This window comes from Asparagus officinalis, chromosome 6 (assembly GCF_001876935.1).
Source record: "Asparagus officinalis chromosome 6, Aspof.V1, whole genome shotgun sequence".
Taxonomy (NCBI): domain Eukaryota; kingdom Viridiplantae; phylum Streptophyta; class Magnoliopsida; order Asparagales; family Asparagaceae; genus Asparagus; species Asparagus officinalis.
The window spans coordinates 7,570,961-7,581,889 of record NC_033799.1 but is presented as its reverse complement, the minus strand read 5'-3'; the positions used below and the strand labels follow the sequence as shown (position 1 = coordinate 7,581,889).

Here is a 10,929-nt window from a genome sequence, read left to right as displayed (position 1 = left end):
TCGTGATACACAAAATAAAATACATCATGTTGAATCGAAGTACTAAAATCCAATAATCTAACATCAGTTTCGATTATTCGAGGGATGCCTAAATGAGCCAATTCAACCAGTTTATGCAGCAACACAATAACAAAAATAGCAGCAAAGTCTTGAATAGTAGTCTCGTCTGGGGTAGAAATGCATTAAGCTAACAAATTAACATGTGAGCTCACCAAAAATATAATTCCTCAACTTAGATACAACATGGGGAAATTAACTTCTCGACTGTTCATTCTATCAAAGAAAATAGAAGAACTACACAGGAAGCCAGCAAACTGATCTCAACATTTGGTTTAGTACATAGTATTAACCACGACCATGTCTCATTCTATCTCTTAGAATACAACTGGATGAATTTCCGAAAAACAATATCTAAAGCATACAAAAGAATAAAGAACTGTTGATACTTACAACTAGAACTCATCTGTTGAATCCAAATCTTCATGACTCAAATCTTTTTAGGTCAAACTTGCAGCTCTGTTAATATGGAACTAGAAGGAAACATATCTCGTGGTAAAAAGGGATTTTTCCCTTGTCCTCTTAAACCGATGAAACTAGATTCAGCAGATTTACTGACCAACAGATAGTCTGCTGCAGTAAGTTCTTGTTTGACTATAGCATGAAGGGGAAGCAATATATTCTGAAAAAAATTGAAGTGAAGATTGACTTATAAAAATGGTAACTCTGAACCAGGATAGCACCAATGTTGGCAATTGAATTCTAGAGTTAACAATTCAAGAGCCATACTTCAACAAATCGAAAGGCACTATCCAGTGAAAAAAATTCAATCAAATTCTCTAATCACATCTTCATAATCAAATCAAGAAGGTATCTGCTCTCCATGGTTGGATTCACTTTCTCTGCTTTGATAACTGTAATTTTCAGCCGCTGCTCATCTCCGTAGAGCTCTTCTTTGATTTTGAGCTTAAAGAGGTATTGCTCAAAGATACTCAGACGAATAATTTCTGCAAACCTTGCGTCATCATTCTCTTCATTCTTAATTTTATACAACTCCTTCGCTGAGCAACCGAGAATTTCCTCTCCTGATTCCTGGAAGGCCGTCACCCAAGTTACTCCAGTATGATCTTGCACCTGAGCCTGAAGAAGATACCTATAGTCGCACTCTTCAAACTCCTTATCACATCGATCACAGCACCATCTCCCGTTACCAACTTTTGTTACTTTCTTACTGCATTGCTTATCACCAATCATCAAAGGGCAAGCAGTATAGCAGAAATTATCTGTCTTTATGAATGAAATAGTTCCTTTGATGGTAACCCAATCAGGCTTTTCCCCTCTTCCAAGACCCTCGTCCTTAATTTGTGAGACATTTTTACGGACCTCATTACGGGGAATTCCTGGAGTTGCATCTTTAGAGATGGACTGTGAAGCAATATTCCTTCCTCCTTCATCAAACCACTCTCTCAGTTTACTGGCCTCAGGGAAATTAGGATTGATAAAGAGTTGAGTAGCAGAAATTGTACCGACTGATTTCCCGCTGAAGTCATTAACTTTTCCTGCCTTCACAGCCACAACAGGAAAAAACCCAGAATCAACCATTTCTTGCAGATCTCGGCCCTCTCTGTTGCAAAAATCTCCCCATAGAGTTAGCTCAACACTTTTACCAGAGATATCCTTCAAGTTAAGAATTCTCCTCTGCGTTTCCATGCCATTCTTCCTTAGTATAGTTGCTGAAGGATTAACAGCTGTGACAATGCCAATAACATCTAAAATTGAGTTGTTCTCCGTATTCTCAATCTCGCTAATGAGCCTGAAATTGAACTGCTGTTCTGGTATAGAGCTGTCTTCATCTGGGCAGAGCTCCACTATTGATGTTGCTTCCAAAAATATTTCCCATTGATGACTAAGATGGTTGAAGTTTTTCTGAGCAGGTTTTAAACTTCCCTTGGATATTAAATATACCTTTCCAGCCTCCACAACATCATAGAAGCGATCAACAACAACATTGAAACAAGTTGCCCTAATCTCTCCACCATCAGAATCAAGTAAGTCGAAAGAAAACACCTTCCCATCTCCCCTGGCATTATTATAACGTCGAAGGTCACCTTTTGAAGTCACTCTTGCTTTAATTGCCCACCGACCCTGATAAGGATTTAAAGCGGCTATTGGGATTACTTGAGGAGGAGCCTCATTCTTCATAATGGCTCCATGATTTCTGTAGTTGGGAGGTGGCTTATAAGAAGGTTGGACTGTTGGCTGAAAGTTATTGGAGTTTCCGCTCTGGTTTGTTGATGGATTCACATTGAATCTTGAAGCAGGATGAGAGCCAGATGCCCCATTGAGTGACACAGGTTTTGAGGGTGCTGAATTATTCGTAGTTGATGGATTCAGAAAGGAAGGTTGGACCTCAGAAAGCAGCTTAGGATTCCCAATGATTTCATTCTCCACAATTATAACTTCCAAGTTCAGAACCACAATAATCCTGCACAAGAATGATGGTGGAACAACTTGAGCTTTTATAGAACCTCATTAAGATATTCCAATCTCTAAAAAGTTAACCATCATACACCGTCAAACAAGTTTAATTCATCCCATCATAATCTAACGGAGTTCAAATTTCACAGCTCTGGAAAAGGTTGCACAGAAGTTAATCCATTCCTTTCTGCACTTTCCCCATGAGCGAAATTCTAACATGTTAATATTCCGTCTTGATATAAATTGATATCATATCATACAAGATCCTATCCATGCTAAGTTTTCTCCCAATATATCAGCAAATTAAATAATATTAACTTCAAGAGAGATATTTCTAGTTCAATTCCACATGGTAAGTGTGTGATTGTGTGAAGTGGCGGCATAAATTGAGGTAATCTCAAAATTAATCAAATTTTTACGTCAAAAATGGAACTTTGGCGTTCAAAAACATTACTAAGCAATCTAGAAAACTAGATATGAATGAATAACTTTCAATTTCATCGATACATAACAATTTTCTTAAGATTCATGAAGAGAATTTTAGGGCTTACACGCAAACACATTGAAAAATACTCAAATAGAACCATTGTAGCGATAAAGTTTTCATGAATCACCTTCGACTTTGAACGGTGCTACAAATGTACTCCAACAATTGCACAACTGACCCAATCTTCAACCTCCCACCCTTCACGATCTCATTGAGCTGAGTTGCCAGCAGCGCTTGCTGCGTCTCGGATCCATCCGATACCAGGATCCGATACCGCTCGCCCGATCCAACAGCTTTCAGCTCGATCACTTGAACCACCGGCTTTAGGTTCAGATCGCCAGCGTTCACCTTCGAGATCCCGTTCACCGTTAGAATCGGGGGCATTTGGGGGAGCAAAGTCTGTAATTTGGGGGAATTAAGGGAATTAGGGTTTTGAGAGAGAGATTGGATTTGGGAGTGGAAATTTGGGGATTAGGGTTTGAGAGAAAATGGAGGGAGAGGATGACGAGGCTCCTGGATATTTATAGGGGGGAAATGGGCGAATTATGTGAGGTGTGTATGAACTAATTTTTCGTATAACGGCCAACCATGAGGACAAATTTCCATTTTCGACGATTATTAAAATTTATTTAGTATTTTCGATGTATTTTACACTTATTTATTATTTTCTATCTAGTTTTATTTACATGGTAGAAACTGGGTCAAAATTGATAAATAGGTGTAAAAAACTATACGAAATTGAGAATATCGTGTAGTTTAGTAGAATATTAAGCTATACGGGATTCTCAATCCTGTGTAGTTTAGAACTTTTCACGGGATTGTGAATCCCTTGAAGTTTATAACGAATAAACTATGTAGGATTGATAATTCCGTGTAGTTTTTTGCACTTATTTATCAATTTCGACCCAGTTTCTATCATGTGGCTGAAATTAGATCGATAATGATAAATAAGTACAAAGTAGGTCAAATTTATTAATTAAGTTTTAAAAATTATCCAAAATGAATATTTGTCCCCCATAACAACTATATAAAACATAATATTATGTTTCATAGGAAAAAATTCAGTAAGAGAAAGTGCATGTCTAACGGATCAAATCAACTGGTGATCACATAAAAATATTTACTTTAGTACAAAACGTAAATAAAATTTTGGAGGTTAATATATTGATACAAAAGTCTTTTCTTCATGTGTTAGAGCAAAATTAACAACAATCATCAACATGTTTTCTTGTTTAAGAATTAACTAGTATAGCGCATTTACGTCTCAGGTGAAAATACTTAGTTTATTTTATGTTGGATATTTTTCATGTCTTGAAAAATGAGGAATTAAGTTGGCAGGAAAAACTGAATGTTTAAAATAAAGCATTAGAAAAAAGTTTTGAGTACTTACATATAATAGCACGCATACTAAAATATGAAATGAGTAGAAATTGTTTAGTGAATACATACTGAAAATTTTGATCACTTTTTGTTATTGATTTTCCAGGCTGAATCTGGGTAGAAATGTGATTAGATGAATATAATTAATATTCTTGCTATCATCAATCTACCTATCCATTAGTAATTCCAGAGAATTCGAACTTGAAATTTCATGTAGCGTGTCTATGTAATCATGTTATGTGGAAAGAATTGCTTGTCGTGTTATGTATTCAGCTAATGAAGAATTATCCTCTAATGAAGGAAAGACGGTCTACGTCATTCCTTGTCTAGAATTATTTTTATTAGGAAATTTGAGCTTATTTCATTCTTGGACGATTTTACTTCTTCTCTCCGTGCAATTTTGGCCCTTTTGCTTCTTGGGCAAATCTGAGCCCTTTTAGAGTTGACTTGAGTGCCGATTGTAGAAAACGGCGTCCAAATGATCAAAATGTTGGAAAACGTGAAAATTCAGCAGCCACGGGTGTAGTACGGGCCACACACAGATGTGGCAGAAGCTATCTGCTACAATTCGTTGTCAGGGGTGTAGTGCGTGCCTCACCCAGGTGTGGCAGAAGCTCTCCGCTACAACTCGTTGTCATGGGTGTAGTGCGTGCCACACCCGGGTATGGCAGACGCGTTTTCTGATTCCCAGCCTGTTTTGAATTGTGTTTTGTTATAAATAGAAATACGTCTTTCTAGGGTTTAGGAGAAGAGATAATCAAAGAAAATTGGTTCTTTTGAGCACTTTGAGAGGGAGATTATTGTGAGGGAGTGTGAGATCATTGGTTGGGTTATTTTGAGAGTTGTTTGAGAGATTGTAACCCGTGGCTGCTGAATTTTCACGTTAAAATATAACCCCGAAGGTTTAAAATATAATCCCGAAGATTAAAATGGAACCCGAAGGTTAAACGAGAACGCAAATACGTTAAGAGACCGCAAAGCGGCAAGACCAAAAATCTGGCAGAGGAACGCAAAAAAGTGTTAAACGACTGCAAAGCAGTAAGGCCAATATTTGGCAAAAGAATGCAGAAGCGTTAAAAAAAATTATTGAAAGGGAAATAATAACCCTAGCTCTGATAACATTGTTGAAGTAAGAGAGAGAGAGAGAGAGAGAGAGAGAGAGAGAGAGAGAGAGAGAGAGAGAGAGTCTTGGGTAAATTTTCCTTGAGTTGAATATTGAGTGTGCATATATATTTATACAAGTAGATGAGTGTGAAGTGTGTTCTCACAACCAGGGCCGGTTCTGAGATTTTAGGGGCCCTGTGCGAAAAGTAAACACATGGTCATTCTCTATATACAAAATATCAACAAATTCCAATTTGGATCCCTAAAATACCAGGGAACAAAATGTTACTGATCAGACATTAAAATCAACAAAATGTTACCCAATAATCGTATTAAACCCTCATTGAATCCAAAATCTGATGTTCCATTCTAAAAAGAATAAATCAACAAAATTAATGTCAACACTATAATCCAATAGGACACTTGTACAACAATATACAGCCCCAATGAGTTAATGGAATGTTAAGCAGAAATGTAAATTATTGAATAATTGTTCTTTTTATACCAGAGAAATTAAAAAAATTATAACTATCCTGCAAATTATCAGGCAAAAACATACGAAACCACAAGATTGCAATAAACCTAAAGGAATTGAACAATTTTTCAGAAAGTTATGGCCCCATATGAACTGATTCAAGAAAACAGATGGCCCTTAACAATCAAATCTAGGGAATGAGGCTTCAATTCCCAATCGAAACATCACACTGTTATTTCTCAGAACTTCATAATGCAATTAATTAACAGTAATTATAATATTCTACAAGGACTAAAAAAAATTGATGCTCCTAAAATTCTCTTCAGAAAAAAAAATCTCCAAATCAAGCAACTAGAATCAAAACGTACAGAAACAAAATTCTCGATCCCAAAGTTTCAAGATTTATCAACAAATTAGGGGGGGTCACGGGGGTGACCACGAAAAACATATAATCTAGGGTTTCACCTGAAAGCGGTCGAGCTAGGGAAAACGATGAACGAGGAAACAAATGGCTGAGATTGAAATGAAAACAAAATAACCGGACATTGGAAAGGAAAGACTGAGAGAAATAAATGCACTAATTAGACAAGAATTAAACGAAAAAGGTTCGTACTTTATGAGCGTTGTGATGGTCGTTGATCTCTCGAGTAACTGAGCCTGAGGGTTCGAGTTATTACATGCGTCGGCGTCGGCGTCGAGAGAGGGAGGAGGGACTAAGGGAGGGTCTTTGACGGGGGAGTCGTCGGCGTAGAACTAGAAGGGACGAGATTGCGAGAGAAGTGAGGGATCTGGTCCTAGGTGGAGAGGGTGAGGTTTTGGGAGAGAGAGGGTGAGGGTTCCAAGAGAGTCACAGGGTTCTTTGTTGGGGCGAATATATATATATATATATATATATATATATATATATATTATATATAATATTAATAAGTATAGATTATATTATATAATATTATATATAGGTATATATTAATACTATATATTACATATATATTGATATATTTTAAATTTGGGGCCCCCGGTTTGCGGGGGGCCCTAGTGCGGTCGACAGCTCGCACCATGCTGCCAGAGCCGGCGCTTCGCTTCACCCAACCAATGTGCGGAGCTAAAAACTCACGTACTAACACTATTATGCAACAATGATAAAGCAATTAAATGTTTTATAAGCTTTTTTTCATTTTTACTTGTGAACATTTTTTGCACGCTCTGTTCTTCTTCCCTATGGACAAATATAGAATTTTGGGCCTCACGGGGTGAGAAGGAAGGGAAAGAAAAGGAAGTTTTTTTTTTTTTTTTTTTTTGCGGGGGGGGGGGGGTGGGTCGGGGGGGGTTCAGGGGATAAATAAAAGGAAAATGTAAAACACCATATAACTATGGAAGGCACCAACTTTGTTTTTATTGATTTATAGGAAAAGAGTCTCAACCAACACATATTTTAGCATCTTAGTTCAAGAGAAGTATAGAATTTAGCTCAAACTTCTCCATAACAGTTATATGAATTAACCTTTCTTTTCTTTTTTTCTTTTTAATTTTCCTCCAACTAAAGTTGTTCTAAAAACCTTCTATAGCCTCTATCTGTCAATTACAAGCCATCCCATGGCCATGGATAAATCTCGCATTCTCTTCAGTGTACACATGAGTCTCCTTCTCCAACCTGAGATATTAGCATCAAAAAATTTGTTTCAGTACAATCAGTATAATCTATATTTAATAATGATCAAAGAAAATATCGATAATTTGTGCTTACGATTGATGCACACGCTTGTTCAATGTGGTCGAGGAAACAAAGGACTCTCCATTCAGGTAGATCAGCTCCTCATTGATTCTCTCATTAATTATTTTATCAAGCTCTTGGGCATTCAAGATAAATGGCTCGTCAGATGCCTTCGAGTCAAAATTTTGGGATCAATGTTACATTTTCGAATAGTTTCAAACATGAATAATATCGCAAAATATTTTACAGCATGAGAAAGTTACCATGATCCAACCCCAAGTATCGGCAAATGATGGTACATGAGCAGTGTATGTGACTATATCTGCGTCAACATTAATTGTGTCATGGTGTAGTTAATATCCTCATGAAGCCTTTGAATGCAAAATATGTCTTTGAATGATGAAATACTTAAAAATCTCAGGTAAAGTCTTTACAAAACAATGAAATTATTTGTTATATAACAATGAGAAGAAGTAACTCACATTTAAAGACATGCCTCAGAGTGTTGTAAATTGAAGAGAAAACTTCCTTGTGACTGAAGATACCAGCTGGTCCAGCCTATATTTCCAATAATACAAAAAATAAGAATATTAATAATATAGATTCAAATCAAGGAAAACAAATACTATGTTACTAGATTTTGAGTCAAATGCCTGAGTAACGAAGATGCCATGATCATTGAGCTTAGGCTTGAGAATTTGTTCATAAAAGGATTTTGTATAGAGTTGATAACAAGGTCCTCCTTCTACTGGATCAGCTAAATCTCCCACTATGATATCATACTTCTCCTCTCTGTTCTCTAATTCAGCTCTGCATGTAAATAATTTGGTATGAAAGCAAAGTTTCTCAAAAAAAAAAAAAAAAGCATATCGTCACCGATGTAATAGATAACATGTTTGTGTAGTCATACATGATATGATACATGTCTTATTTTGAGAACCAAGATAATGAAAAAACAAATATCCCAGGCATTACATGCAAGTGTCTTACTTTGCATCATTGATGATGAGGCAGAGCTTCTCATTAGCGAAGGCCTCATGGTTCGCTGTAAGGTGCTTCCTGCAAAAGTCCACCACTTCCTACAAAAAGGCAGAGTACAAATTTTATCAAAACGTTTTCACATGTAGGGAGTACGGAGGAACAATTTGAAGATTTCAACTGTTTCTTGTATAATTCGAAACACCCTTGAGAAGATTTGTATTTCAAAACACCAGTGGCATGAGAGTGTTGATTGTTTTTTGCTCAATATCATGTGGTTATAGTACAATTAACTAAGTCGTTTCTTTAAAACATCAGATTAGTAAAAAAAATACTTAAAAAGGAGTAGCCATACTCATATCAGTGAAAGTTCTAATTCATAATGACACTTTTATCAAATAATTAAGTCTACAAATTAATTGAATCCCCTTATTTCAATTTTTAATTTTTGTTCATTATTGAGTACTGACCTCATCAATGTCGCACATGATGATGCGCTCAATGGTGTTGTGCTTGAGTATTTCTCTGGCAGCAGAACCTTCACCGCCTCCCATAATGAACACTGTCTTCGGACTGCAATATTGAATGAAAAAATAACATTAAAAATATCAACTAATTAATTATAAGGTATATATAAAAGAGAAACAATTAATCTTTGGCATAATTAGAACAAACTCATTAAAAAATTGGTTAAAATTCACTGAACCTGCAATAAAGTCAGGGGGTTGACACTTAACCTCCAAAAAAATTTGAAATTCTCGCTAAACTCACAATTATTTTGGGAATTCCATAAAACCTTTAAAATAGCTTTTGTTAACTTAATCCAGTAGAGAGTACATCCAATATTTACAACCCTTATCATAATTCCACCATATATTAAGTGGAGGAGGAGTTGGGGTCGTTGTCTTTCCCTTTTATATATCTTTATTTGAGTATTATTATTATCCTAGCTCATGTAACACCAAACCGAACATCATTAATGCATCTAGATAGGCACTTACATGTATGAATCCCACTTGAGTCATGATGTGGAAACCACATCGTGGGCTTCTTGGTGATGATATCCAACCCATTTACATGCTTCTCACTCGCTATATCCAATATCCTCTCATTTTGGATTATGGGATGAGCCCCAATCCCTAAATTAATTTGTCTTATGCCTAGCAAATAATCTAGAAAAATGTAACTTTAATTAGAGTAAACGAAAACTAGCGCGTCTAACTCTCATATTGTTGGTTGTGTAGCACACATGGAAACCATCAGATATAATGTAACACTCTTCATTGCTGACTTGAACATGCCAAATCAGTATGCACACCATCTTGAAGAGATGGACCAATTAGTCTCTACTTAATCTTTTAGTAGCAGAGTACATTACCTAACTAAGAATAACCTAAATTTTAGGAACTTATTACAGATATCGATTCTTAGAAATTAGAAATTAATTGAAACAAATGAAAATAAACTTGCTTTGGATGGCAAAGGAGGGGAGGGTGGATCAAGCATTCATGGTAAATGAACTCATCCGACTCGGCACTCTGCATCTTCCCATCAATCACCAAAGCCTATACAACATACAAAAAATCATCAAAATCACTTCAAAACAAAATATTGCGCTTATAAAAAAAATTTTAAATTACACAAACCTTCCCAAAATGCTTGGTGTCCAAAAGAGCTATGTCTTGATACTTGCTTGTCCCTCTATGAAGAACACTATGGAAAAATAAACAAAAATTTAGACCCAAAATCATTTCACTAACATGCATATAAACATCTAATATTCGGATAAAAACTTTAATTATGTACCTATTCAAAGCAAAAGACCACTTGAGATCATCATCAATCACCTCCTCATACCAACTACAAGGCTCCATGGCCTCTTCAACCTTACTCAAATTGCCATTCATCGATTCGTCGATCATCTCCACAGCCTCACCCATTTTCTTAAAAAAGTAAAAACCCTAGAAGAAGCAAGCACAGAGAGAGAGAGAGAGAGAGAGAGAGAATGGCTAAAAGGTTTATAGAGAGAGAACGTCTAAGGGTGGTATATATATACATATCATAGAGAGGGGTCTCATGCACTAAAATCTTGTAGATATATGCTTAATAAAAGGCCATATATAGAGAGTGAGATTACTATTGAGATGTGGTGATTATGAAATGCAATGCATTTGAGTGGGGTTAATTATGTACTTAAATAGTTAAACTGTAATTAGACGATGGGGGGTTAGTGGGAAGTGTGAGGGAGGGGTTGAAGGCGTGCTGAAGTGGTGGGGCCCACCACTGCAACCGCCGCATACTCACTGCATGCTCCGCGTG

General features: G+C 36.4%; 2 protein-coding genes across 2 annotated transcripts; both read right to left on the bottom strand.

The window, feature by feature from the left end:
* On the bottom strand, positions 249 to 3,483 carry LOC109844619 (replication protein A 70 kDa DNA-binding subunit A). The gene is made up of 2 exons (XM_020413732.1): positions 3,090 to 3,483; positions 249 to 2,482 (listed from the first exon to the last, which is right to left on the bottom strand). The coding sequence occupies exons 1-2, from the start codon at positions 3,344 to 3,346 to the stop codon at positions 841 to 843; spliced, it is 1,899 nt and encodes a 632-aa protein (XP_020269321.1). The 5' UTR covers positions 3,347 to 3,483; the 3' UTR covers positions 249 to 840.
* On the bottom strand, positions 7,287 to 10,680 carry LOC109845476 (thermospermine synthase ACAULIS5). The gene is made up of 10 exons (XM_020414721.1): positions 10,417 to 10,680; positions 10,257 to 10,323; positions 10,081 to 10,175; positions 9,081 to 9,183; positions 8,623 to 8,711; positions 8,286 to 8,442; positions 8,115 to 8,190; positions 7,896 to 7,954; positions 7,666 to 7,802; positions 7,287 to 7,572 (listed from the first exon to the last, which is right to left on the bottom strand). Exons 1-10 carry the CDS (start codon positions 10,548 to 10,550, stop codon positions 7,497 to 7,499), a joined length of 993 nt encoding a protein of 330 aa, XP_020270310.1. The 5' UTR covers positions 10,551 to 10,680; the 3' UTR covers positions 7,287 to 7,496.

Excerpts from the sequence above, each read along its gene's own strand:
- LOC109844619 (XM_020413732.1), bottom strand. The coding sequence starts at position 3,346 with ATGCCCCCGATTCTAACGGTGAACGGGATCTCGAAGGTGAACGCTGGC. Across the intron at positions 2,483-3,089 it reads AGCACCGTTCAAAGTCGAAG|GATTATTGTGGTTCTGAACT; the intron begins GTGATTCATGAA and ends ATTCTTGTGCAG.
- LOC109845476 (XM_020414721.1), bottom strand. The coding sequence starts at position 10,550 with ATGGGTGAGGCTGTGGAGATGATCGACGAATCGATGAATGGCAATTTG. Across the intron at positions 8,712-9,080 it reads TCATGTGCGACATTGATGAG|GAAGTGGTGGACTTTTGCAG; the intron begins GTCAGTACTCAA and ends GCCTTTTTGTAG. Across the intron at positions 7,803-7,895 it reads ATACTTGGGGTTGGATCATG|GCATCTGACGAGCCATTTAT; the intron begins GTAACTTTCTCA and ends TTTGACTCGAAG.